The 27,080-nt window shown below is 49.6% G+C and overlaps 11 protein-coding genes across 11 annotated transcripts; 6 read left to right on the top strand and 5 right to left on the bottom strand.

The window, feature by feature from the left end:
• Positions 1-108: 108 nt before the first annotated feature.
• On the bottom strand, positions 109-1,313 carry N7517_010414 (uncharacterized protein; the record flags this gene model as incomplete). The annotated part of the gene is made up of 5 exons (XM_056728137.1): positions 109-734; positions 793-929; positions 986-1,046; positions 1,096-1,215; positions 1,271-1,313. 5 exons carry the CDS (start codon positions 1,311-1,313, stop codon positions 109-111), a joined length of 987 nt encoding a protein of 328 aa, XP_056573952.1.
• Positions 1,314-1,463: 150 nt separating this feature from the next.
• On the top strand, positions 1,464-4,250 carry N7517_010413 (snoRNA-binding rRNA-processing protein NOP14; the record flags this gene model as incomplete). The annotated part of the gene is made up of 2 exons (XM_056728136.1): positions 1,464-1,751; positions 1,806-4,250. 2 exons carry the CDS (start codon positions 1,464-1,466, stop codon positions 4,248-4,250), a joined length of 2,733 nt encoding a protein of 910 aa, XP_056573951.1.
• A 273-nt stretch (positions 4,251-4,523) lies between these two features.
• N7517_010412 (uncharacterized protein) lies at positions 4,524-6,258 on the bottom strand (the record flags this gene model as incomplete). Its single annotated transcript, XM_056728135.1, has 3 exons — positions 4,524-5,567; positions 5,636-5,992; positions 6,046-6,258. 3 exons carry the CDS (start codon positions 6,256-6,258, stop codon positions 4,524-4,526), a joined length of 1,614 nt encoding a protein of 537 aa, XP_056573950.1.
• Positions 6,259-6,937: 679 nt separating this feature from the next.
• On the top strand, positions 6,938-8,078 carry N7517_010411 (putative G-patch domain protein; the record flags this gene model as incomplete). The annotated part of the gene is made up of 2 exons (XM_056728134.1): positions 6,938-7,036; positions 7,113-8,078. 2 exons carry the CDS (start codon positions 6,938-6,940, stop codon positions 8,076-8,078), a joined length of 1,065 nt encoding a protein of 354 aa, XP_056573949.1.
• A 375-nt stretch (positions 8,079-8,453) lies between these two features.
• Positions 8,454-9,302, bottom strand: N7517_010410 (uncharacterized protein; the record flags this gene model as incomplete). Its single annotated transcript, XM_056728133.1, has 1 exon — positions 8,454-9,302. The coding sequence occupies one exon, from the start codon at positions 9,300-9,302 to the stop codon at positions 8,454-8,456; it is 849 nt and encodes a 282-aa protein (XP_056573948.1).
• Positions 9,303-9,691: 389 nt separating this feature from the next.
• On the bottom strand, positions 9,692-10,396 carry N7517_010409 (uncharacterized protein; the record flags this gene model as incomplete). Its single annotated transcript, XM_056728132.1, has 4 exons — positions 9,692-9,736; positions 9,783-9,889; positions 9,939-10,208; positions 10,306-10,396. The coding sequence occupies 4 exons, from the start codon at positions 10,394-10,396 to the stop codon at positions 9,692-9,694; spliced, it is 513 nt and encodes a 170-aa protein (XP_056573947.1).
• Positions 10,397-10,651: 255 nt separating this feature from the next.
• On the bottom strand, positions 10,652-12,238 carry N7517_010408 (uncharacterized protein; the record flags this gene model as incomplete). Its single annotated transcript, XM_056728131.1, has 1 exon — positions 10,652-12,238. The coding sequence occupies one exon, from the start codon at positions 12,236-12,238 to the stop codon at positions 10,652-10,654; it is 1,587 nt and encodes a 528-aa protein (XP_056573946.1).
• Positions 12,239-13,123: 885 nt separating this feature from the next.
• sip5 (Sip5p) lies at positions 13,124-15,598 on the top strand (the record flags this gene model as incomplete). The annotated part of the gene is made up of 3 exons (XM_056728130.1): positions 13,124-13,483; positions 13,539-13,744; positions 13,771-15,598. The coding sequence occupies 3 exons, from the start codon at positions 13,124-13,126 to the stop codon at positions 15,596-15,598; spliced, it is 2,394 nt and encodes a 797-aa protein (XP_056573945.1).
• A 1,193-nt stretch (positions 15,599-16,791) lies between these two features.
• Positions 16,792-18,605, top strand: N7517_010406 (MFS transporter; the record flags this gene model as incomplete). Its single annotated transcript, XM_056728129.1, has 4 exons — positions 16,792-16,864; positions 16,923-17,288; positions 17,347-17,403; positions 17,458-18,605. The coding sequence occupies 4 exons, from the start codon at positions 16,792-16,794 to the stop codon at positions 18,603-18,605; spliced, it is 1,644 nt and encodes a 547-aa protein (XP_056573944.1).
• A 459-nt stretch (positions 18,606-19,064) lies between these two features.
• Positions 19,065-22,319, top strand: N7517_010405 (uncharacterized protein; the record flags this gene model as incomplete). The annotated part of the gene is made up of 1 exon (XM_056728128.1): positions 19,065-22,319. One exon carries the CDS (start codon positions 19,065-19,067, stop codon positions 22,317-22,319), a length of 3,255 nt encoding a protein of 1,084 aa, XP_056573943.1.
• Positions 22,320-24,299: 1,980 nt separating this feature from the next.
• Positions 24,300-26,951, top strand: farB1 (putative C6 transcription factor (Ctf1B); the record flags this gene model as incomplete). The annotated part of the gene is made up of 3 exons (XM_056728127.1): positions 24,300-24,502; positions 24,555-26,347; positions 26,374-26,951. The coding sequence occupies 3 exons, from the start codon at positions 24,300-24,302 to the stop codon at positions 26,949-26,951; spliced, it is 2,574 nt and encodes an 857-aa protein (XP_056573942.1).
• Positions 26,952-27,080: the final 129 nt, after the last annotated feature.

Here is a 27,080-nt window from a genome sequence, read left to right as displayed (position 1 = left end):
ATCATATTTCTGGCGTGGGGTATCATGGACATAAAAAATACAGTAGCTGAGTGGTTTTGAGACTTGGTGCAAAGTTGAAAGATCATAAAGAGCACAAACTCACCGAGATCAATCAATAGGTCGTTGAATTATGTCGTCGTTGCCGATTGGCCGTCCACCATCGCTCAAGACCATAGCTTCTCTTCTGCGTCGGCGAAGCGCTTGTTCTTCGGCACTCCCCTCCTGAGGTCTACGTGGAGTTCTTCCAAAATTACCCCCAGCCTCATCCGCATCTACCATCCACACATCACTGTCCCCGTCATCCTCATCGTGATCATTTTCTTCAACCATGCTGCCCATCAGTCCATGTTTCCGCAGCTGTTTGATCCCATCTGGGTGCGAGGAAAGCGCACTGAAAATCGCGCTCATGACTACGTCATCCGACCACCATGTTTTCATGAGGATCACCACATCCCGCCGGCGCGAAGGCTCGGCTATTGCACACGGGAAGGGATATCTGCAGAGCCATCGACTGATGATCCCCGCTTCTAATGCGTCGGGTATATTCTCCGGCAACAAGACATTCAGAATGTTCAGCGCCTTCTTCTCTCCCATCGGCCGTGTCTTTGGCAAAATGGGCGAATTGGTCGTAGATGTCTTCTCCACGTGTTCTTCTAATAAGTTGCAAAGGCAGTTGATAATGGCCGTAAAGGTGGGCACATCGGCGAGTCGAGTGCAAATCGAGGTTCGAGTGACTGCAGAATAGTATGAACATTCATATACTGTCAGAATGAGGCAGAATGGGTAGCATACGGGCTCGGTTGGAAACTAAGAAGTTCAATGCATTCAGAGCTCGGTGTTGGTGAACTTTGTTCCTGGATGCCAGCTCCTCCAATAGCAAATCACGAGTATCTCCCTTGGTGGATCGTTCTGAAATGATGCGCAAGGCCCTGAAAGGTATTAGCTGATGCACAAAGCGGTTTGAAAAGACGTCGTTTTAGCATACGCAGCTCGGAGGTCATGGCTTGTGCTTTGAGAAAGCTTCAAGAGGGTGTCTAACTTGAGAGCTATAGTATTGTTAGTACAGTAACATATTTCATATATATATCTGCACACCTTCTTCTGTTCCCTCGCTAATAATCCTGTCTTCCTTTTCAACATGTTTGATCTCTGTCAGATCAACGACTTGGCGGAGGTCTGTGGCGATACCGCGGATGGCAAAGAACAGTGAGACGCCTGACTAAGTTAATCATCTGAGTTGAGCTCGTTCGCCAGGTAGATGTCTCCATACCTAGGCAAAGCCATAGCACACCATCCCCAGAAAAGGAAGCCATAGTGGTTTGAGAGTTGGAGATAGCGGAGAACACAATCGGCAGAATCTTGATCGGCGCAGGCCGCGGAGGCGGTGTGCCTGATTTTTTTGATGAGAATCACGACGGGGAAAAAAACTCCCAACTCTCGAATTCAAACCTCAACCACACACAATGCCGCCTTCTCAGCTGAAACAGCTGAAGGCTTCGCTCCGTGAAAATGGAGTTCTTGGTCCCCAGAAGTCCAAGAAAGAAAAACGACAGAATGCGAAGACCGGAGTCGGTGCGAAGAATCGCAACCAGCGCGAGGTCGCCTTGCAAGCCATTCGAGATCGGTTCAACCCTTTCGAGATCAAAACGATAAACAAATCCAGCAAGTTTGATGTCACAACCAGAGATGGCAACATGACCGCTGGAGGTGGCGCTCGCCCAGGTGTTACCAAATCACTGGGTGAAGAAAGAGTAGGTTTACCTGCTTTTCTCAAGCACTACGATCAAAAAGCTGACTTTGATTAGCGACGCGCCACTCTTTTGAAAGAGATGAACAGCCGAAACAAGATCGGTGGACTTATCGATCGCCGGTTCGGTGAGAACGATCCCACCATGACACCCGAGGAACGGGCCGCCGAGAGATTTGCGAGAGAGAGCCAGAGAAAGATGCGGAAGGAGTCCATGTTCAACCTCGAGGACGATGATGATGAGATGCAGCTTACTCACATGGGTCAATCTTTGTCATTCGATGGAACAACCCAAGATGACTTCGAGGCCGGAGACTTGGATGGCGCGGAATCCGACGAGGAAGCGTCACGGAAACGCAAGCGATTCCCCGATGGCGATGAAGATCAGGATCAGGACCAGGAGGACTTCATCGACTATGGAGACGAAGAACAGCCAGGACGCAAAAAGACCAAGGCTGAGGTTATGAAAGAAGTCATTGCCAAGTCTAAGTTCTACAAAGCGGAACGGCAACAGGCCAAAGATGAGGATGAAGATCTACGCGAAGCATTGGATAAAGAACTTCCTGATCTTTTCGACGCTCTGCGGGGCATCAAGCCTGCAGCCAAGTCGGGCAAGCCAGAGGCACCGAAGCACGATTTCTCGGAGATGAACCCAGAGCGCGCTGCCATGCTGGAAGAGTCGCAAAACAGCAAGGATCCAGAGAAGGAATACGATCAGCGTCTTAGGCAGATGACATTCGATCAGCGATCAAGACCCACAGATCGCACGAAGACCGAAGAGGAGAAGGTGGAGGAAGAGGCTGAGCGGCTCAAGAAACTTGAGAACGATCGCCTTCGACGAATGCGTGGAGAGAAGCTCACTGATGACGAGGAGGACAATATGGACCAGGACGAAATTCCCGAGGATGACGAGTCGGAAATTGACGATGCTACGCATTTCGGCCTTCCAGCTTACCCTACTGAAACACGCCCTGAACTCGGCGTTGAAGATGAAGATGATTTCATCATCGACGAAGATTTGGTCGAGACAGATTCAAATGCCAGTCTCGACATGGGTGACAGTGATAGTGACATGGAAGAGGACGAGGAGGATTTGTCGAGCGACGAGTCTGACGGACCAGATGGGGAGGACGAGCTCATCAACGGAATGACGCTACCAACAGAGGATTCCGCTGCCGCTTCGACTGCTGCCGAGGTTAACAAGGAAGCAAACGGAAAGCTCGCATTCACATATCCTTGTCCAAAAGACCACGAAAGCTTCCTGAGTATCACCAAGAACGTGCCTGTCGAGGAAATCCCGACGGTTATCCAGCGCATTCGAGCATTGCATCATCCCCGGCTTAGACCTGGCAACAAGGACAAGCTTGGTCGATTTGCTGAAGTTCTTGTTGAACATGTTTCTTACATGGGTAACAAGACTGAGCAGCCTCCATTTGCCATTCTGGAGAATATCATTCGTCACATCCATTCTTTGGCTAAGACCCATCCTTTGAACGTGACAATCGCGTGCCGAGCGCAACTTCGTGAGATTGGCAAGGAACGCCCACTCAATCTGCTTCCCGGCGACCTCATCTTGCTTACCGGGCTCTCGACCTTTTTCCCCACATCAGATCACTTCCACACGACGGCCACACCCGCTCATCTCTGCCTGGCGCGGTACCTGGGCCAGTGCACCACCAGCTCGCTCGCAGACATTGCAAGTGGTACATTTGCCGCAAGTCTTTGCCTCCAATATCAAAAGGCCTCGAAGAGATATATGCCCGAGTTTGTCAACTACACTCTAAATGCTCTCTGCAACCTTGCTCCTACCGAACCAACTGTCAAGTTCGGAGCCTTCCCCTACAGAAAGTCACTGGAATCTGTTCAGCTCGTGCCCTCCAAGAAGGTCACACCTCGCAAGCTGCAATTCCGCGATGTGACTACCTCTGCTTCTGATCCCCAGGCGCAGGAGGAACTCAAGCTCTCCCTTCTCACTACTCTCGTGACTCTTCTTGGTTCCGCTTCCGACATTTGGGCCGAGAAATCAGCTTTCACCGAGATTTTCACACCGGTCCGTGCCGTTCTGCAGTACCTCCGCCAATCCCTCAAGGGCAAGGTATACTCAGCAGCTCGGGAGCCCATCCAGAGCGCCCTGGACAAGATCGACGCCCACCTCGCACAGGCTCGTCTCGTTCGTCGCCCCCTGTTCCTGCACGATCACAAGCCCCTTGCCATCAAGACAGCCATCCCGAAGTTCGAGGAGAACTTCAACCCAGACAAGCACTACGATCCAGACCGCGAGCGTGCCGAGTCCAACCGTCTCAAGAAGGAGTTCAAGCGCGAGCGCAAGGGCGCCATGCGCGAACTCCGCAAGGACGCCAGCTTCGTTGCTCGCGAGCAGCTGCGCGAGAAGAAGGAGCGCGACTCCGAGTACGAGAAGAAGTACAAGCGTCTTGTTGCGGAGATTCAGAGCCAGGAGGGCCGTGCCGCCAACGAGTACGAGCGGGCGCGTGGCAGGCGGTAATCTTGCATTTTTGCAATTTGCATTTCAACTTCTGTTCGACGTCTGTTTTTTATATGTCACACTTTGCACATCCTGTTGGGCTGGTATATACATTGTCTGGCGTAAGGCTGGGAATAAAAGTCAAGTTCATCGAGATCTACAAGATCTACAAAAAAAAAAGGATCCGCTAGTCCATATTTATAGTAAAGAAATCGACTAGTCAAAAAGCTTGAGTAGATCAAGGTTAATTCACAATTTTATTTACTTCCAAGGGGTATGTGTATTATATATATGCTACTGCTTCAAATCAACACCAATGCTAGTCAAATATTTACATCGGCTTCTTTGTCCCTCTGACACCGTTTCCATCTTAGTCTTGTTGGTTCGAATGAAGATCCGCCGATATCCAGTACCATCTTGACCCCAAGTCTCCCATTTTGGACTCGAAGGAAGACGTTTAGTGTTCGGATCCAGAGATGTAATGAAGCTTGTCCAGTAACCTTGCATCATAGGCACAATTTCTGCGTTGGTGGTGTAGTATGAAGCTGGAGCTTGATTGTTGCCAGTATTAGTCGGACCCCAGATCGCGTTCACTTCGACGGTGTGATATGTGCCCATTCCCGAGCTCTCGTTGGCGGGGTCTTGAACTGCGTAGTGGTAGTTCCAGCTTGGGACACCTGCCGCTGCATAGACAGAAGACATGTCAATTCCGGGACAGATGTAGCGCATTTCGCCGTACGCCGTACTTGCCGGCCGCCAGTAGGACCCAGTGCCAGGGAATGTCTCCGTCTGGTTCTCAGTAAGATATATACTGTTGATCCTGGAAATATGGGCCTGTTTTATTGATGGGAATTGGTTCCGAATGAACGTATCCGCCGCGTCGACACTGGCAGTGCTCTTGGGAACGAAAGTCGTGCCTTCATTGGTATCATCACCAAATATCACTGGTACCTTGATGAACTTGCCTTCATGGAAGAGGCGGTACGTGTAGTCTGCTACCAAGTCCTCGTCGATTGTAGGACCGTACTGGAACAAGGGCTTTCCTTTTGCTCCCGGGTAGGGTCTGTTGACGTTCTTCTGCTGCAAAGCATTGACATCGAGGTTGCGCAGACATGCCAGGGTATTTTGACTACTGTCACATGCAGTCGCAGTTGCCAGCGCGTCGTATGCAAATTGACTTTCGGAGATGTTGAGCATATGGCCAAAGCTCTGTGATTCTGCTGCTGCTGCAACAAACAGGCCATCATCTCTGCCACCATACGCCGAGAGCATGAGAGTTATTGAGGCCGCACCTGCACTATCACCACCGATAACAACATGCTTGGGGTCTCCACCAAACTAGAGACAGTGTCAAAAACCAAATGTCAAACAACGAACGTAGGGAACGAAATAGCACCTCGACCTACCTTGCTGATATGCTTCTGAACCCACTTCAGTGCCTTGCGTTGGTCTTTCAGACCGTTGTTCAGACTCGCTCCTTTTTCGACCTCTTGTCCAGCAAGAAATCCGTAGGGACCAACCCGATAGTTGAAAGTTACCACCACCATATTGTTTCCGGATGCATTGATCAATCCAGTGCCGTTATAGTTGGCATTTGCATTTCCCGCGAACCCTCCTCCTTGTATAAAAAAGTAGACTGGTAGTTTCTTTGATTTTTCTGCAGTTGTAGGAGCATATATATCTAGGAACAGGCAGTCCTCTGAAGTTCCTTCTGGGACTGCCCGGCCTTCACTTCCTGCTGTGGGTATGCATATACTTCCATGCTGATAGATAGTCAGTAGCCACATATGAAGAAATGGACACAAGAGATGCCTACTTCGATTGCTTGCTGTATTCCCTTGACAGACAAAGGGTCCTGCGGGGCAGCAAATCGCAGTTCTCCTACCGGAGGAGCAGCAAACCGCATACCAAGCCACTGTGTGACTCCGCTAGATAGTGTGCGACCTTCATAGCTAGCATATCCCAGGTCCACCACTGTAGACGCTGAGGCTAGGGATATCAAAGAGCAGATGTACAAGAAAATAGCCATGATAACCCACAGTCTGATTGTGAACCAGTCAATGCCATGGCTTATAAAGGGCCGGTAAAAGAAAAGTCGACCCTTATCCATCGAAGTCACGGTGACAACGCAGCCACCTGAGTACCACGAGGACAAAGCCCTTGCACCACTGTTCCTCCATTGAGATATGCTTAGTAGACGCTTGCAGGGTTGTATCACATGTACTGCAAGGGAAGGGAAAAAGCAACGTCCATGAAAGACATGGGGTATTTTTAGCCGACGGCAGACTAATCCCCAGAAGGGGAACAGCAAACTACATTTATTTTAGAAGTAACCAATACCTAGGGACATTAGTTATATCCATTTATCAGTTATCTAGCTATATACGCTCTATACCACTTTTTTGAGGATAAACGTGAGACATTGATATCTGAAACCATCTAGTCTCTAAACAAAGAGAGACATGTTCTAGTCAACATATCCAGTCTGTCACATTTGTTTTTGGGTCAATTAATACTTAATATATTATATTATATATTATTATATAGGTAGTGTAGTGTATATTATATATAGCCCTCAAAAGGGCCCTTAAAAGGGCCCCACCGTTCCCCGCAAAACCTAAAGCGGTCTCCCGTCTGCGGCTTCTCTTTCTCTCTTTCCTTCTCTCCCCTTTTCCCTTTCTTAGCTTCTACCTTAAAATCTTGGCAACATGGCTTCTGAAGATGAAGATGATTACATGAATATGGTGATTGAAGAGCCTACTCAAAAGGAGACCTTTACACAAAAAAAACGTCGCGAGCTACGAGAGGTACCTTATCTTCCACATTCTACACCTGTCTCCGGCCAAGTGTCAAACCCACTCTAACATTCTCTTCCATATGCAGGCCGAAACCCGGGGCCGAGTCCCATCTAAAGCTGAACGCGCCGCCCAAGAAGCTGCCCGCCGAGAGGAAGCCTTGGCCACAAGCACCCTCAACCCCACCAACAAAGGATTCCAAATGATGGCAAAGCTTGGGTTCAAACCTGGTGGAGTACTTGGCAAACCTTCTGCAGCCAGCGATTCCGACACTACCAATTCTTTCCTACAGGCACGCGCTGAACCCCTGAACCTAACCTTGAAAGAAAACCGCGGCGGAATCGGGTTGGACACGGAGAAAAAGCGCAAGCTCCGGGAGGAAGCAGAAGAAGCAGTGAAAAGAATCAAGCATGAGGAGGGAAGTTACCGAGATCGCGTTCGTGAAGAGCGTGAGTTGAGACGCATCGAAGCGCAGGTGCGCGCTGCGCAGAAAGTTGCAGAGAGGCTGGATGCAGAATCGGAGAGTGGGGCGTCCGACGAAGAGAAAGAACAAGGAATAGACTCCTCGGCCAAGTCCAACAAAGAAGGCGACTCCACAGATCCTAGTCCACCACGCGACGAACCCGACGCTGTCCAGACAAAGAAGAAGCCAATCAAGCTCACATCCCATGCCAACGTCCTCTACCGCGGTCTTATCCGTGAGCGCGAACAGAACGACAGTGATCGCCAGACGCGCCATACTCTCCAATGCTCACTCCCTTCGTCCTTTTTCCCCAAAGTACGACTACCACAATACGATGACCCGACTATGGACCGGGAGGATAAAAAGGCCCTTGGCAGTGAAGATCAGAATACCTCCACACTGGAGATGGAGCTGGAAGAAGACGACGAGGAGCTCGACGCGTTCAATGCGCTAGAGCCAGCTGAACGGCTACACAAGCTGGTTCTCTTTCTGCGCGAGAAATATCGGTATTGTTTCTGGTGTAAATATGCCTACGAAACGGATCTTGAGCTGGAAGGATGTCCTGGCCTGACCGAGGAGGATCATGATTGATCTATCCGAGTCGTTTGTACCATATGGGAATCTCCTTGACACGGCAATAAGCTGACGATTTGGCATACCTAGCACATAGGCCAACCTCTACGAATTTGTATCTCTACGAAATGCTACACTATGAGACAAATGCCCCAAAAAGAAAAAGAGGTATTCATTATAAACATGCAGCTTTGGTCCTCCTGGTTAAGCCATAATATACACGAGGTCCTTGGTATCATTAAAAAAAAAAATCGACAGATAAGAAATAAAGAAACGAAAACAGAACTAATACTAGGAACTGTACTTCCTGCGCAGGAGATCATGCAATATATGCTGATGATTTATGCCAACGTACCATATCCAACACCTCAAAATGAGAAGGATATCAACAAATTAGACTGCGATGCGATCAACCAGCTCCTCCACCGAACGATTCTTGCATTTCTGTAGGGTCTGGTAGCAGGTCTCGCAGATGCGCAGGCAGCAGAACACACAGCGGTGCCGGATCTCAATATCAAATTTTTGACAGGTCATGCACGGCATCGGACACCACGTGTTCTGTGCCACGGGCATCGCGCGGTGCTGCTGGTAGCATGTGAGGTGTATCTCGTTCAAACTCGGTGCCACGGGTTCAACATCCGGTGGGACGAAGGGCGAGGGGGCTAGCTCTTCACGGGACAATTCTGGCACTGCGAGTGGCGGTTCGGCGCTGTCTGGAGTCGGGATAAAGTCTTCCAGTTGGGGAGAGTTGGCCTCGTCTGGAACTGGAACTGGAGCTGAAACCGGGGGCGGAACTGGAGCGGGAGCTGGGGCCTGAACTATGGTCGGAATTTGGGGGGAGGGAGCCACTGGAGTTGGCTGTTGAGGCGCATGGAAATCGGGTAGCGATATCTTGCTTCGCATGCCTGTCGTGCGAGAGGAAGGCTGCGCTGGGACTGGGACCCGTTCAATTGGGCGTCGTTCTGGGACTGCATTCCGGGGGATCGGAGGGAAGTATGGGTTGTTGGATGCGCTTGGAATTTCCTGTTTCGGAGGCAGTGGGAGTTCCTTGTCCGGCGGAGGGGCCGGCTTTGGTGGTGGAGGGGCAGGGAGTGTCGATTTCGAGATTGACTCGTCAGATACGGATGGGATAGAGTCGGGTTTCTTGAAGGAGAATTGCGATTTCGTTGCTGAAGACTTTAGTCCTGCAAGAGAGGGCACACGAAGGCCGCGAGGGCGCTTCTCTGAATCGAAGATTGCCATATTGTAGTATATTCAAGAGCCAAAGGGGCCTTTTTAAAAAGGAAAGGGTGGAAAAATAGAAAATTCAAGTTCCTCTCCACCTAATAGCCGATCCAGTGTATGCACATAAGGAATTTCCCTTGAACGTTCCCCTCTATTGGTTGATCCATAGCGTCTAGGGCTCCTCTAATCTACGATGTTTCAGATGAAAATTGGATCTATGAGAAAAATTGTTAGATCTATCTAAAATATTGTACCTACTACTACTTACTACTACTCCGTAGTACTCCGTAGATTAATTTACCCCTGAACTTATCTATTCCATATCATATTCTCAAATTCCTAATGTCATCATATGGATTTACATGTCGAATCTGTGGTATAATTTCAAATATTTCTTTATCTCACATTCAACCTTCTGCAACAGGGATATACGACCTGCGTTCTCGTGCAGCCTAAATCAGTTAGTTGGTTTTCCTCCTTGAGATTATGGCAGCCTACCTCAACATATCGCTCAATCCATGGCTTGCAGGCAGCCCAAGCCAGTAGTCCACCTGTAGCAAAAATAAAAATAAACACCACCGCTTCGTCTTTTCGTGAATCTCGCTCTATCCAGTTAGCACCTCTGTGATATCCAATTCCTCTTGGCTCACTTACGGAAGCAAGTCGTGTACACATCTTCCTCCTTAGCGCCTTTGCATGTCGGTAGCTCGTAGTCGAGACAGAACTTGCGATTACAATCGTTGCAATTCAGCGATCGGTATTTTGGTACTCGTTTGCTGTATTCATCGGTATGCTCCAGCTCGACAGAGCCGCGCTCAGAAAAGCGGACGTGGTCGATGCCGGAGGAGGATTCAGACTTGGCGGGATTGAGGGGGATGATCGTACTATTGGAGAAACAGGTGCATTTGCAAAAGGAGGTTGGCGCTGTAGAGACTCAGGATTAGTACAAATATATATCGACGCGAAGATAGTAGCATTTCCTATCTCCCACTTGGCGCGTTGAGGAGAGGCTAGCACTTACTAGATGCTGCTACCAATGATGTGAGTGACATAAATGTGAAGAGCAGCAGCAGCACCTGTATGCTGCGCTGTGAGGACCAGGGAGAAGCCATCCTGGGCATGTAGTGGACGATGCGACAAGTCCTGGGTTTGGCTTGAATGACGAGGACAGATGGGTCACATGACCGTGTACGCAATCCAAAGAACCCTGGGCAAAAGATGTCTTGATATTTTGATATCTATATTGGAATCAAAGGAACTTGGCTTAAATTACGTGGTATTGGTGTTGAAAGGCTACGGGCTGCCTTTATAAGCACCATATCAGAGTCTAGATACAATCACCCAACTCGGAAAACCGAGTCTCGAATTTATGACTTTCCCTTGAATCCCTTCTTCCGGTTGTCTCTCTGTCTCTGTTCCTTGGCAGCATCACGTCGCCTCTTCTTCCAGGCGCGATTGTTATCGCCGCGATTCTCCCAGAACCACTTTGCGAATTCGGTTTCTTCCATGCTTGCACCGGCTTCCGGACGAGCTTTTGTGACAGGGCTGTCGATCGAAACGTCCTCATCCGAGTCCTCATTCTCGTTCCATTTCATGTGTCGAGTGGCCGCAGTAGTATCGGGGGTGGGAGCTGCACTGCGCTGACCTCGGTTTTGTAGGTCATTTTTCGTGAAGGGTGTGAAAGGTGTCTGCGGCTCAGCCATTTGAGGTTCGTCCTCGGATTCAATGTCATTGCCAAAGAAGCTGAATCCAGCCTCGGTCTCGGGAGCTGGCTGGTTATTGGATGCTGTCGGGGCGGCTCGCTTGAAAAGAGCTTCAAGCGGATGGATTTCCTTGGCAGATGCATCTTGTTCCACCTCTTGCGCAGCCTCTGTAGGGCTCTCATCCGACTCTGACTGGCTCGGTATCTCAGCATCAGCGTCGCTAGCTTCTGTAGACTTGGTCTCTTCTTGGGATTGCGGCTTGACGTCTTCCTCGTCAGAAGATACAGATGAATCCTCGGTGTTCTCATCTGATTTCTTCTCATCCACCTCACTCTCCGACTCACTGCCCTCGTCAGAAGATGAGCCACTCGATGAGGTATAATCTTCAGACTCAGAAGCTTCCTCTGGAGTCTTTTCCTTGCGTGGACGCTTTTTCGTGTCTTTGGCGGCCGATTTGGCAGCGCGAGGCTTCTCCTTGGTCCCGGGGATCTGACCAGGCCGGTAATTATCTTTCGAGATCTTCTCGCTCGCGGGTTCTCGCAGATTCCCGGTGGAATCCACCCAGCCTTTTCCATCTTCAAATGCAGCCGTAGGTGCTGTGCTTTCCTCCGCGGTGCGCAGGAAGCTTGGCTGGCTCACCGTTTTCTCAAATTCATGAACGACATTGTCCTTGGACTTCTTCTTCTTCTTTGCTTTCTTATCATCGGAAGTTGCGTCGGATGCTCGGTTGGGTGGGATCGTTGCTCGGAACAGGCATTCGGATTTGTCGGTGTACTTGGACTTGGGTTGCAATTTTTCTTCCTTGCTCTTCTTCTCTTTCTTCTCTGACTTTCGCCTTTCCTGCTTGGCATCACTGGTCTCGGTCCAGCCTCGTTTCACTTTGCGGTCTGCGGGAAGTTCAAAGCCTTCCACTAGACCGTCCTCGGGCGCTTGCTTCTTGGACTTTTTAGACTTCTTCTTGGCACTAGAGGGGGCCTCAGGCAACACATCCTCTTCTTCTCGGTGCCTCTTTTGAGGGCGGGCCGCCTCAACTTTGAACTTCTTGCCCTTGAGGATTGAGCCGTTCAGCTTCTTCTTGATCTTCTCCGCTTCCATGTTTGGCAGAGTTACGTATCCGTAGTTATTCTCTGGGAAGGTGGGAATCTCGTGGAAAGATATCTCTGTGGCCAAGTTGCGAATAGATGCTGGCAGCACCGAGGGAAGGATATCCTGGGTGAAAGGCGTGATATGCAGTCTAGTCGTTTCAGTCATTGCCAGATAATAGTAAGAATGAGTAGGCACTAATTCATGACCTGAGGATGTCAAGGTTTGACAATAAATTTGGGGGAGATTCCAAAAGCTCCAACACCGCTCGGGTTTTTTTTTTGGGCAAAAATAATGTACGGACTGATTTTATGCCACCGCCTTTTCCAAAATGGACGTCTATTGGTTGAGATGGTTCCGAGGTTGGAGATTAGATGTTGGCCTTAATTGGCCTGAATTGGACCTTGGCCTGTGCAAGCTCCCTAAGGTACCTAAGACTTATCTTCCTGTGTCTAATACCATAGTTAATGACGTACTCAATACTTTTAAGATCTGCAAGGTTAAAAAAACTTGTACCCTGTGCATCCTATGATGTATATACTATTATAAGTAATCTACCCATGACTTGACGATGACGATGAAACAAATTTGAGAGTAAAAAGGTTTTAACTGTTTAACTATATAACTATACGCATGTTCATATAGTTACATGTTATAAGAATTATATAACATAGTAACATAGTCCGCTTTGAGATAAACAGGTATACTTGCCTAAAAAGAAAAAAAGAAATTTAACATCCGCCACATCCGATACTTCTATCTTTCTTTCTGTACATGAATTTGAATCTGTAACCAATTTTTATTTTTTTATTCTCTCGGCTTCACCGGGGGTGTAGAAATTCCTCACCGATCTCACTTCCCCAGTTACTCCGGACAGATCACCCCCCGCTCTGAAGTTACCTCCACTCTCTGGTCTTCTCCCATCTATCATTTCTACAATACAAATTTCCCCCCCTTGGGGGCCCTTTCCCATCATATCCATTCGGAGTTAATCACCGTGGACTTGTGGATAAAGGAATCTCCTTCCCCTCATCTCCATCTTGGCTCTCCAACATGGGAAACTCCCAGACCAAGGAGTCACGCTCCACCCCATCAAGTCGTCGAAGTCATTTATCCGGCGCCTCCGATGGTTCAAGTCGGCCGTATCAAGTTTCTCGGTCAGCAAGAGGTAGTAGGCCTGACCTTTCCATTCTTGGAATCGGCAGTCATGATCGAGAGGTGGCCACATTAGAGCATCGGCGGGAGACAAAACAAGAGCGTGAGGCCCGTCGCTTGGAGAAGGAACGAGTGGCTCGTCTCAAAGAGAGGGAGCGCAGTATGAAGGAGGAGCATGTCGATGGAGGGTATCTTGTGACACAAGGCGTGTATGTGGGGACAGAAGACTACAACAAGGTAGTGGTGCGCCAACTGATGGTAAGTTTGCCTGGGATCCCCTCTCGATGCGAATTAGTCAAGACTAACAGGCTAGATTGAACGCCGACTGGCTCCCTTCTGGAGAGGTCTTAATGACTTCTCGGAGTCATGGGCTGAGCATCAGATTATGGCGGCTGCACGAGGCATGCCCATCCCCTTACCCGATGAGATCCCACCCGAGTTAGAGTACAAATTATCCAAGATCACGGACAAAGCCTCTGCCGATCCGACAAATATTCAGCATCTGACAGTGCCGATCACGTCCAGATCGCAATCTTATAATTCAGATGTTTCGCAGTCCTCCAACCCCCTCAATCATTACCCTCTGCATCTCCGATCGCATCCGGGACATCCACCTCCCCTCTTTTCCGAACAAGAGCAAAGACCTTGGCTGCTTTGACAACCTCCAAGCATAACTCACAAACAGATCTAACCCCCCGGGAACTGCAGCTTCCCAAGGACCCATTTGTCAACGGACAACCGATCGAAGTCAATTTGTACAAAGACGCAAGCGAATGTCCTATCTGTTTCCTCTACTACCCGCCGTATTTAAACCGTACCCGATGCTGCGATCAACCTATTTGCTCCGAGTGTTTCGTGCAGATCAAACGCCCGGACCCACATCCCCCAGAGCATGGAGAGCCTAACTCGAATGCTCCTTCAGCCGAGGGAGAGCAGGCTGAATCGACCGAGTCACAGCTGGTCTCCGAGCCCTCGGCATGCCCCTTTTGTGTCCAGCCAGAGTTCGGAGTCACCTATTCACCGCCATCGTTTCGTCGGGGCCTGAGTTATGTTGCAGACCCTAGTGCTCGACTCTCACCTAACTTCGCTTCCCCCGTATCCTCCACCTCCTCCTTATCATCTGCCACTGCAGCCGTGCCAGGTCGCCGCCGTGCGACCTCGCTATCCGCGAGTGACCCCACAGTGGTGACAACGGATAGGATTCGGCCGGACTGGGCCACCAAATTATCGAATGCACGAGCCCACGCGGCACGTCGGTCTGCGGCAGCGACTGCCCTTCATACTGCGGCGTATTTGATCAACCCCAGTGCATCTGGGAGTGACTCGCGTGGATTTGGCATCGGACGGCGGGGAATGCGAAGAGCCACCGGCGGAGAAGGGAATAGCGGCCGGACCGCTTCACCCGCCCTCAATGCATTGGCTTTCTTGACAGAGCGTACCGGTGCTGATCGGACGTCTCGAGCGACTGGACAAGACACCGATTCCGTCTCTGCCGAAGAAGGAACAGGTAACCTGGCTGCTCCTCGATCAAGCTCGAGGCGCAACCGAATTGACGATCTTGAGGAGATGATGATGATGGAAGCTATCCGACTGAGCTTGGCCAGCGAAGACGAACGCCTCAGACGGGAGGAGAAAGAGGCAAGAAAGGATGCCAAAAAGAGGGAGAAGGAGAAGGAGAAAGAGGCCAAGAAGGCGGATAAGGTGGCTCGCAAGACTGGCTTGTACAGCAATAATGCTAGCGCCTCCGCTTTGGATGTCCCTGGCGAGTCCAGTTTAGGAAAGGGGACTAGTAGCTCATCCTCTGTCATAGGCGAAGATATCATTGGTGAAGAAATCGCTGCTGGTAGCAAAGGCAAGGGAGTTGACCGTATCTTGCCGTCAACTGCTGAAGAAACGAACCCCTCTACGCTGCTTGATCCAGTAGCACCAGCAAGCCAATCGGCAGATCAGTCCGAGCCGTCACGACCATCTCACCTGCGACAGGTCTCCAGCGCCTCTTCGTCCTTCTCTTCCGTTATGGAAACTGCCCCAGAGGATGGTACAGGCGGTCCCGCTGCTGGAGAGGGCAACACTAGCTCTCTTGAGCCAATGTTCAATTTCCGCAGTCTAGCTGCCGTGATTGGAGACGAGGAGAAAGTGGATGACTCTGCGGAACATGTTGAGGATACCTCCAACAAGCCACGGACAGAGGGTTCTTCCTCGAGTGCCACACCGTCTGTCCACCAGCCTTTCATGGAGGCGAATCCTGAATCGGCGCCTATCGTTGAGTCTCGTGTGGAGTCCCGTGATGACTCCGGTACCCTTCCCAAGGAACTTGAGACTCGTTCTGTCGAGATCACCAGTTCTCCCATGCATCCAGAGCCTACTTCGTGAAACTCTTTTGAATTTCTTTCTTTTTTTTTCAGTTTAGCTTTCTTTGTTTGGTATCTAGATACAATCCGGACCGCATGGCATGTGTGGATTAGCCGGCGTAAGGGATTGGTCACTGGTGAAGGCATCTCTGCTTATCTTTTCCTATGCTCATTGTTTTCTGTTTTCCTTTCCTGCCACATTTGGCATTTCATATCCTCATTTCTTACGTTCTGGTCAAGGATAGAGATTCTTTGTGTTTAGCATTCAGATCGGTGAATAGTGAGATTTCTGATTTCTTCAACATATCTATTTAAGGAGTATGTCCACCGGTAGGTACATATAGATACATGCAACTATGACAGCTATGTACGTACAACCTTGAATAGTTGGTCCCTTATGCAGCTTCTGTCCGTGACGTTGGTCATCTGATCCATTTGGCTTAGGATGATAGAAGGGATGTTATATTCAATTTGCAATGTATTTTTAAAAACCTTTTTTTCAATCTCTAGGATGATTCCTCTTAGTATTGACATATGCGGCTGATCTGCGGGTCCAACTTAAATGATTTTGTGGCCTATGATTGGTCGAGAGGGATTTAAGAAAGCAGTGGGGGGAAGACATTCAATGTTGTATATTTCAGGTCTTACTATGTAACTATGTATGTAACTATATTGTATTATTCCATATGTATCTATATACTATATCCCATTATTAACTTGATACTTAATTATTTTTGAATATACAATATCCTAAACCATTACCGAGATACCCGAACAACATATGGTTCGCCACCTGAAAAATTTTCATCACAATGTGGGAGAATGGTATAAAACTACATGTATATACAAGAATGTTCAAGTTACTCTATATAGATCTATATATATGTAATACATTTGGCTATTTATAAAATATCAAGAATCCTCAATTGCTTTAGGTAGAGATCAGTGTCAGATTTTGTCCGTTCTCGGCTGTGGAAAATTAAGTATCTTTCCAAGGTTCTCTCTCCAGCCTTTCAGCTTCCCTCCTTGTTCAACCTTGATCTTCGCGTTGTCCTCTCAACATAGAAGCTAATTGTCCTGAGATTCAAAAAAGGACAAGAAAACAGAAAGCATACCTCCCGCCCCGCTCATAAGGTACGGGCAGTGCAGTGGATAACAAGATCAACTCAAAAACCGGGTGGATTGCCGTAAGGTCTTAGCTACTTCCGAGGAACTATGGCATTGACACCACAGGCAAGGTCACATTCGTCGCCCGACAGCTTTCCCACGGCACAGCTTTTCCTCCTAGGTATGCCATATCCCGGGCTTGTACGGAGTACTTGGCAATGACTAACACAACAAAACAGCAATATGCCGGGTTGCAGAGCCCATAGCCTTGACTTCCATCTTCCCCTACTCGTGGGTGATGGTCAAGGACTTCCACATGGATAATGGCAACAATGCCTCCTTCTATGCCGGCATTCTGATATCGGCATTCTCGCTCGCAGAGGCTCTGACCGGCATGTTCTGGGGTGCTCTTTCAGACCGCTTGGGCCGTAAGCCTATCCTCATATCTGGTTGCGTCGGAACTATGGCCTCTTTGCTCCTGGTGGGAATGGCCCCAAACTTCTGGGTCGCGCTCGCCGGTCGAGCTCTTGGTGGAGCCCTGAATGGGAATATTGGAGTGATTCAAACAATGGTTGGTGAGCTTGTTAAGCGACCTGAACATGAACGTAGGTTTACCGCCATTCTGTCATATCTAGCTAAGTTGGAGATTAATCCTATATCCAGCTCGAGCATATGCCATCATGCCTTTTGTTTGGTCAATTGGAACGATTATCGGTCCAGGTATGTATAGTCTTCCCATAATGGAATTATAATTCAAACGCTAATCCCATTCAGCCATTGGCGGGTTGCTAGCAAATCCTGCTGAAGGATTCCCCTCCCTGTTTCCAGCCGATGGCCTCTTTGGAAAATTCCCCTACCTTTTGCCCAACCTTGTTTGCTGTGTCTTGCTTCTCCTTAGCATTGTCGGTAGCTGGCTGTTCCTGCAAGAGACTCATCCGAATATGCAATCCGGCGAGCTCCATGGACATTTCGACCAGGCAGCTGAGCAACCGCTTCTGGTGACATCTGGCGCAACCGCCAACGCTGGCGTAGACCTGCGAGCGGAGTCTTACGGGACCTTTAATCAGGTTCACCTACATAATGATGAGAATTGGAATGTGCAAGCCGATGGTTCCTCGCCCACGTGGAAGAATTTTCCCAAACCCAAAGCTTTCACTTGGCGAGTCACAATGCTGGTAGTTGCGTTGGCTATATTTACATATCACTCGATGACATTTGACCATCTATTGCCCATATTCTTGCAGGACAAGGACCCACGAGGGCTACCACATTCGCATCACTCGCCCTTTGACATCCCTGGCGGAGTCGGCCTTTCGACTCGAGCTGTGGGTGTGATAATGTCCACCGATGGTATCATCGCCCTCGTGATTCAAAGCATCATTTTCCCCGTGTTGGCACATTACCTGGGAATATGGCGACTCTTCATTATCGTTACCGTGCTTCATCCAATCGCATACCTCATGGTTCCCTTCCTGGTCTTCTTGCCAGCCCAACTCATCTATGTCGGTATTTACGCTTGTCTGATCGTTCGCAATATTCTGTCCATTATCGACTATCCTATCCTCTTGATCCTCATCAAGCAAGCTAGCTCCTCGGACTCCGTTATGGGCAGAATCAATGGCCTCGCTGCTTCCGCTGGGGCTGCATCTCGAACTCTCGCTCCTCCGATTGCTGGCTTTCTTTACAGCTTTGGGGCTGAGGTTGGCTGTACTGGTGTTGCCTGGTGGGGGAGTAGTCTCGTTGCATTAGTCGGCGCTTTACAGCTGTGGTATATCCAGCGTGACAAGCGTTCATCAGCAACCGTGGAGCCAGCGGCTGTTTGTCATTATGTTACTCTTCCAGATCAGCCACACGATGAATTCGTTCATATCAGTGTCGATGGAGATTATACGCGCACAGAAGCGGTAATAGTGTCAGATTAAGATGGAAAAAAGAGGGTGATTGGGTTTCTCCATGGTTCTAGCCTCATAGAATCATAAATTCCATGATATCAACATCAACAAAGCTATTGTTCTAACTATCACACCGAGAAGCAAAAACTACCTATGTTAAAAAAAACCACGGGTAAAAAGAATATCTGAGCGATATCTTGAGTATACCATTCCTAATATCGAATAACTCAAGACTAAAATCTATGTTGTCAAGGACAAACTATTCTGTTGTTGTATAGTCCGAAGCTCCGATTAGATAGTTCGGATGCACCTTTCCCAATTAGGCCTAGCTTTGTTTACCAAGCAACGTCAACACGGCAACTCTTTTATATACACAAACTCTGCCTTGCTCTGTTTTCCTCTTGTCCATCTGAACTGGCTCTGTAAATAGACCAGAGACGACTTCTTACGACTAACCCTTCCCCTTTCTTTCTTTCTTCTGCTTTCATTATGTCAAATCCACTCTCACCCCTCTCATCCTCCTACCAGAACACGCGCGCACAATCTCAAATGGCGAATTCTTCGCCCTTCATTCACAAGACCCTTGACCAGCCCTCAGAACATGTTCCCTTAAGTCCATTGAAGAGGGGATGGACAAGCCATGCCGCGCCGAGTCCGAATGCTTATGATGAAAACGAAACCTACTATCCTAACGAACCCGAGAACGAGAATGAACACGAGAATGACTATTTCAATGATGCCGAATCATATCAACAAGGTGCCAGCTCGCCATTTCAGTTTGATGGACGCGAAGACACCGTGGATTTCCAGAAGCTGCGCGAAATGCGACAGACCTCATCCCAATCACACCCACAACTTGAACCGCTAGAGGAGGAGAGCCCTGTAAGCTCTCCATTCCGTCCACATGCAACAGATGGGACAATTGATTTTCGAGGATTGCGTGAGGTGCAGCCCATGTCACCAGGCTTGGACAAGCGGCTGGCTCTAGGGGAGCCAATGAGCTCCCCCTTCCGTCCCAACGCCAGTGAAGATACAGTTGATTTCCAAAATATGCACGAAGAGCAACAGTCTTCCCCTCTGACGTGCCCACAACTTCGGCCATTTGAGAAGGAGAGCCCGGGAAGCTCCCCCTTCCGGCCTCATATCCGAGAAGAGACAGTGAGTTTTCAAAAACTGCGCGAGGTCCAGCCTATGTCTCCTGGATTAGGAAGGCGTCTAGCTCTGGAGGAGCCTGCGAGCTCCCCGTTCCGCCCTGACGCGCGGGAAGAGACGGTCGACTTTGATCGCTTGCGTGAAATGCAGAATGACTCGCCTATTCCTAAAGTGCGGCCATTGCCCGATCCCGATCCTGCCAGTTCGCCTTTCCGCCACGAGGCAAGAAACGTGACAGCCGATCCATCGGAACTACATGGAATGCAACGAGATTCACCAATGGCGTCTGAATATTCCTCGCCTGCCTCGCCTGCCATGACACCGAATTTGCCTATCCGCCCTGAAGCACCAGAAACGGCTGATTCACCAAGGTTACGCAAGTTGAAGGAAGACTCGCCAGTGGCATCCAAACGTTCATCCTTTGCCGTGGAATCGAGCTTGTCCATTCCCGATGAAGTCCCAGAGGCAGTTGATTCTCCCAAGATACATACGCATGCAGAGTCACCGGTAGCATCCAACTCCTCTTCCCCTATTTCATTACCTACTTCGTCCTTCCGGTTGAGTCCCAAGGAAAACGCTCTTGATCTTCATAAGCCGCGCCGGGTTTCTCGTACCTCACTTGGGCTGAGTGACCAGCGCTCTGTTGCAGCAACTCCCCGCAAAAGATCTTACGACCAAACGCCCCAGGATCTAGAGGACGATTTACAGGTAAACGAGCGCCACAAGAAGGGTATGGTGAGCCGACCAGATGCACCAGCGATTCACATCGATGTCGAGGAGGAGCCCGGTCCACTTCATGACCAGAGCGTTCTTTCCGCTACAAGCGCCGTGCATGACAGATCAGCAATTGGCAACAGCATGATAGAGGACAGACACAACGAAGGGATGAGCACAGTACTCCATGAAGATGGCGACAAAGAGAATATTTCACACGAGAATTCGATGGTCGACGACTCAATGGATGACACTTGCTTGAGCACATTTTCCGCCATGCCTGATATGACTACATTTGCGAAGCTCCGCGCCCAGTCGCCGCTGAAGTCAATGCGAGGCAGTGTCGCCCCCAGCCCAGGTCCTAATATGGACGGGCGTCGACACAGTGTCGATCCGGCCACCCCAGGGGCAGGGCGCAGGGCGTACAGAGCGAGCGCCTGGCTAGATGCAAATTTGCCTATGGGATCGCCTACGCCGAGACCCAGAGGCCCTCGGGACATGGCCCATCCAGTTGATTCTGCCAATCTGCTTGATTTCACCGATCAAACGAACTTCTTCCCTCGTCAATCCATGCAGAATGCCCGTTTTTCCCCCTCGCGGCGGTCGCCCATGCGGTCGGCCCGGCAATCTATTCGATCTCCCGGGAAGATGTCGTCACTGCTGGACTTCGATATTCCGGCTGCGCCTACCCCTCGATCCATTCCCACGGTCACTCCCCGTGAATTGGAGTCACTAAAGTCCGGCTTCTTGTCTGACATATCTTCGCTCAAAGCCACTCTCAGCGGCAAAGAGGCCGAGGTTGCCAGCCTAAAGCAAGCAGTGGCAGACGCCGAGAGACGTGTCGGCGAAGCTCTGGAGGAAGTACGCAACGAGGCCGCCGGCAAAGAGGTGCTGGAGATGGAACAGGCCGAGTGGGAACGTCGAGTCAATGAGATGGAAACTGTCCTGCGGTCTGCCCGCTCCGAATTGGTGGAGGGAGAGCGTGAGCGTGACCGCCTGTCTCGAAAGGCCGAAGAGGCCGAAAAAAGCAAGGAGAAGTTGGAGGGCAAAGTGGTCGAGCTCGAAAGCCAGCTTTCCGCTGCACGTGCTGCGGCTGTATCTAGCACTAGTAAAGCTAGCTCATCTCACCAGTCTTCCAACTCGGCCGAAGACACTGCCCGCCAAGTTCAGGATGCCGTTGAAAAGGTCGCTCGCGAACTTCACGTGCTCTACAAGGGCAAGCATGAGACCAAGGTTGCGGCCTTGAAAAAGAGCTACGAGTCTCGCTGGGAGAAGCGTCTGCGTGAGGCGGAGAAGAAGCTCACTGCCGCACGCGAGGAAAATGAAGATCTCCGTGTCGAACGTGATACTGCGCAATCTGATTCAATGGCCGCGGCTAACAGCAGTCTCTTCGCTCACGAGACTGAGGAGCACGAGGCCGAGAAGCGTGTCATGGAGGCCCAGATCAAGGGTCTGCAGCGAGAAATGGCTGCTTTGAGGGATGATACCGAGCGAATCCGTGCAAACCTGGAGTCCGAACGCGCCGAGAAGGGCGAGCTTGTTGCCGCCGTTGACGAGTGGCTCGCGATGCAACAGGCGCCCGCCCCATCTCAGCCTCGAGACCACGAGCCCTCTGTGGCATCTTCTGTGCACCACGACCCCGTTGACGAACCAGCTCAGCCGTCTCGCGAAGTTACCCCCGATGATTTCCGTCGCAGTGTCAGTCGTTCTGTGTCTGGGAACATCCGTCCTCCCACTACGGAAAAGAGAATTCCTAGATTCGGTGCTCCCGGTCATTCTCGCGGTAACAGCGGTGGCCGATCGGGCATAGCCATGCCTACCCCCGGTCGAGGCGGAATCATGAGTTCAATTGAGAGGATGGGCCGCGGTGGTGTTTAGGTTTATGGATTTGACTTGGATTTCCCTTTTCTGCTTTTTGTTTCTTTTTTTTTCTTTTTTCGTGGGTCATTCCCATCTTGATTCCCCGGCAGATGTTTTGCGGCTTTACCTAAATTTGGTTTTATGATGTTTATGTCTTACTTTTATTTCTCTGCTAAGATCCAGATTGCAATTGGATGAACAGTGATATAAAATGATGCAACGATTCCATATCCAGATCATTCCAGTGTGCCACTGAGGCTGTGCTTATGCTTCAAGTGGACTAACCTTCGAATGGATCGAAATATATTAACCATGGAACCTCCGTAAAAAAGGGTTTACCCCGGAGATGGCCTAATGAGTCCTGAGTTCCTTATTACAATGTAGTTCTTATACATATATAGGTATATATATATATGTACAACATATACAAGAACTAGTACCTACTTATGTATCTAACAGTAATCTATTCAAATTCTCCCCGCATTTGGAGTACGCCACCCTTCCCCATAGCTGACATGCTTTAGCTTTGTCCCCAAACGTGGGGGGGGAGAGAAAATGCCGGTCTTGCCGTAGTTCTTGGCAAATGAGTTATTTAACTTGTCAATCACATACACATACCCATTTTAATATGTATAAGTTCTATTTAAATGATTGGTAGGGAGAATATATCTAGATATCGGAAAAAGTGTAGGAAACCGTTCGGATAGCATCGGCGTATCAAAGCATAAGCTTTTGAATGGACCTTCATTTTAACGGAATATGCCGGAGAGTGTAAAAAAAAAAAAAAAGTGACCTTTGCCATATTCGTGATTGGCGTAGATCCGCTTTCGACCTCGTGAAAAGACAGAATTCTCCATTTATTTGGACTCCTTAAATTTCAGGCTTTTAGATTGCGTCATGTTTTAAACACAATAACGGGGTTCTCCGTACATGCATATAATATTACATGCGTTCTTCCGAAAATCGGCACTTTTATGTCCACGTGATAGGTTTAACTCGGCAGGCCGGCTGAAACATATAATAAATTCATGGCCCGTTTCAGGGGGGCATTCCGGCCAGTATTCCGGACAGTCTGTAAAGCCGGATTACTTTCTAACACGAACTTGTACGGATACAATTTAATTGTCTCACCCCACTGTGGTTCTGGAGGCCTAGACACGGAAGATGATAAATGTAAAGCTGTGAAGCCTTTGTTATTATTGATATTATACAAATGATTGAAATTCTATATAGTTTCAATCACTCATTGATCCTCTATATAGCATTATATAGTCTAGATGTATAGAACGGTCTAAAAATGCAGAAACCAATCGAACAATGATCATATTACTCATCGGTCCAGACGCGTTCTCTCCCTCAAAAAGGGCCGACCCCATGGGCTCCGCTTGTCGGAAACTGGAGAACTCTCCAGTCTTGGCTGAAAAGTCCGGGACAGTCGGGGGAATGTGGGAAAATCCTGCAAAACTCCCCTTTCACATGACCCGCTTAGGATCTTCACTTTTTTATTTATTAACTTCGGTCTTTCTCGGAGGTCCACTTAAGGGGAAAAAGAAGAATAAAAGGAAGAGGTAAACTCTTCCATATAAAGATATAAGTCTACTCCGTATAGCTTCCAGCGAAAGAAGAGAATTGACTGAGGTTTCACATGGAGTGTAACGTGACCGGGCCGAGGGATGGCTCCCGAAGGTTGGCATATTACCTAATTGAGTAATTTACAGTCTGGTAAGGTACTGTAATACTGGGGCAGTAATTTACGGGATCTATTCCCCTCAAACCTTGGCTGTTTGCGGGTTCAACCATGGAAAGGAAAACTGTGGGAACCTGGGGCATAAACCTTCGAATAAAAAAAAAAAGGGTTCCCTCTCTATTTCAGCTTTTTGTCCTTTTCCCTTTTCCTTCTCCTTTCCCTTTTCACATGCATATGACATTCTTCCCTGTATCACATGCTCTCAGTGTCTCTATATAACTCGAATGTTCCCCATTCGCCCATAACACAAGATGACTGATACCGAATCTGGGAAACGAAAGGCATCCACGGCCGGGCTCTCTCATAACCGTCCCGTGAAGAGACGCGCCTCAAAAGCCTGCTGTTGTTGCCGTGCCCGTAAAGTGCGCTGTGATGTGGTCGAGAATGGCTCTCCATGCACAAATTGCCGTTTAGATCAGGTCGAGTGCGTGGTCACGGAGAGTAAACGCAGAAAGTTCGTGGAATTGAAAAGGAAAATCAATAAATGTCACTGACATATGATCTAGGAAATCTCGCGTTGAGATAGAGAACCACTCTGAATCTCCAGAGGCCTCGGAGGAGAATTCTTTCCACCGACTCAGTGATCTTTCAGGGTTGGCCGATTTGGTGCCGACGTCTCCCTCGCAGGCCTCGGTGGATTTGGACCAGGGCCAACATATGCCTCATCTGCTATGTTCGTCGATTCCCTTGGGAACTCCCAGGAACTTCCAGGAACTCCATTTGGCTGACAAGAGAAAAAAAAAAACAGATCAAAACCAGGCTCAACGCATTGGCTCCGATGATCACTATCGACGCCGTATGGCCCCGAACCCAGCAGTTCCCGCCTCTATGCCATTAGCCAACGTGACCTCGCAAATTCAACAATTATTAGATCCTAATTTTGGTAATACACGATCTGCCAGTGGGTTCCTCCCGGATTACATCCGAGGACTCCCGGCACGACTCCAAAAAGAGGATATTGACTACTTGGCCGTCAAGGGTGCCCTGACCATCCCCGACGTCACACTACGGAACGAACTATTGAAGAGCTACATCCACTATGTTCACACCTATATGCCCTTACTCGACCTGGAGGAGTTCTTGGAGAATATCGTGCAGAACGATGGAATCCACCGCATCAGTCTGCTGCTCTTCCAAGCAGTCATGTTCGCCGGTGTGGCCTTCATTGATATGAAGCATTTGCAGGCCGCCGGCTACCAGACCCGCAAGGTCGCCCGGAAGGTGTTCTTCCAGCGTGCCCGTCTCCTGTACGATTTCGACTACGAGGTGGACCGCATCTCGCTCGTGCAGTCACTTCTGCTCATGACCTACTGGTACGAGACTCCCGATGACCAAAAAGACACCTGGCACTGGATGGGAGTCAGCCTGTCGTTGGCCCACACAATCGGCCTGCACCGGGATCCCGGAAACTCGCGGATGGATGTGCGTCGCCAACGGATGTGGAAGCGGATCTGGTGGAGCACCTACACCCGTGACCGACTGATTGCCCTGGGCATGCGACGGCCCATGCGTGTCAAGGATGACGATTGTGATGTGCCCATGCTGAGCCTCGATGACTTTGAATTTCGTCCTTTCTCCCCCGAGATCGTGGCTATCGTTGGCAACTCGGAGATTCTCCAGAATGTCAGCCATCAACGTGAGCTCGCGTTGATGTTTATCGAGAAAGCCAAGCTCTGTCTCTGCGTCAGCCATGTATTATCTGCCCAGTACTCAGTCCTCAGCCATAAGTTTGGTGGCACCATGGAGACCACGATGATGCTCGTCCCGAAGAAATCCACCGCGGAGACCTTTGAGGTACGAAGTTGTGACCAGGAATTGGAGGACTGGCTGGCCAACCTCCCTATCGAAACCCAATATGCAGCCTCTAGTGGATCGAAGCTATCCGAAGCAGACGAAGTGCTTCACTCCCACCGTGCCTTGCTGAAGATGGTCTACCTCACTACGTCCAGCGCTTTGCACCGCCCACAAGTCCTCCCCGCCATCCCTTATCCATCCACAGACGCCGAACTCCAAGATATGTCCCGAAACAAGGTGCGATTCGCCGCAGTTGAGATCACTGCCATCGCCCAGGACCTGCATTGCCTCGACTTGACCCGGTATTACCCCACCACCGGCGTCACAGTCCTCCTACCAGCCGTCATCATCCATCTCCTCGACATCAAGTCCACTGACCCAAACATCCGCATGACAAGCCTCCATCGCTTCTATCAATGCATGCGCATCCTCCAGCGCCTGCGCGAAATCTACGCCTCAGCAGACTTCGCCACCTCCTTCCTCGAAGCCGCAATCCGCAAAGCAGGCATCCAGCTCACCGTCTCCCCCAAGACGTCCAATCTTCTTCTGCCTCTTCACATCCCCGCGACCAACCTACCACATCCGCAGACCCCTTCGGCTCTACCACCACCCCCTCCCGCCTGCACACCCTGACACCCCCGCCGGATTCCCTCGCCCAGAAGATCCCGGACCTTACATACCCCAAACTCTCCGGTCCTGCCGCGGGCGGACTGTCTACCGGAGACTTGTTCGCTTCGACGCCACCGCACTCCGATGGAAGTGAAAACGGCAGCACCAATAACCTCAATCCAATTGCCAACCGCAACAAGGATCGCGATGCCTTTGTTATGCCCTCTGAAATGAGTCTTACCGAACTCATGGATCTGGCAAATGATGCCGAGGTTACCCAAAATGACTTCGACGCTCTTATCAACTTCGACGATCCGGGCAATACCGATTTCTTTGCTGATGACAATACCCAACAAAACGGTGCCCCGGATCAGGAGAAGGATTTTGATTTTGACGTTGATAACGTGAACATGATGGGCTTTGATACTAAGGCTGTTGATTTCGCCCATCTGGCGGACAACAGCATGTCCGAGCATGAGGCTATGAAACTTTCAGACTGAATACTATATTTGAGAGGCAACTCGGGTTTGGATACAGTCATTCTCTGATCTGTAAATACAATGGATAGCTTTTTGCATATCCCTAGGTATATCCTACATGCCTGGTGGAAGGTTGGCACAGGCGAATGG

This window comes from Penicillium concentricum (assembly GCF_028827145.1).
Source record: "Penicillium concentricum strain IBT 3081 chromosome Unknown utg000006l_segment0_segment0, whole genome shotgun sequence".
In the NCBI taxonomy this organism is placed as follows: Eukaryota; Fungi; Ascomycota; class Eurotiomycetes; order Eurotiales; family Aspergillaceae; genus Penicillium; species Penicillium concentricum.
Note: the sequence above shows the minus strand (reverse complement) of the source record. Positions and strands in the feature narration are given on the sequence as shown.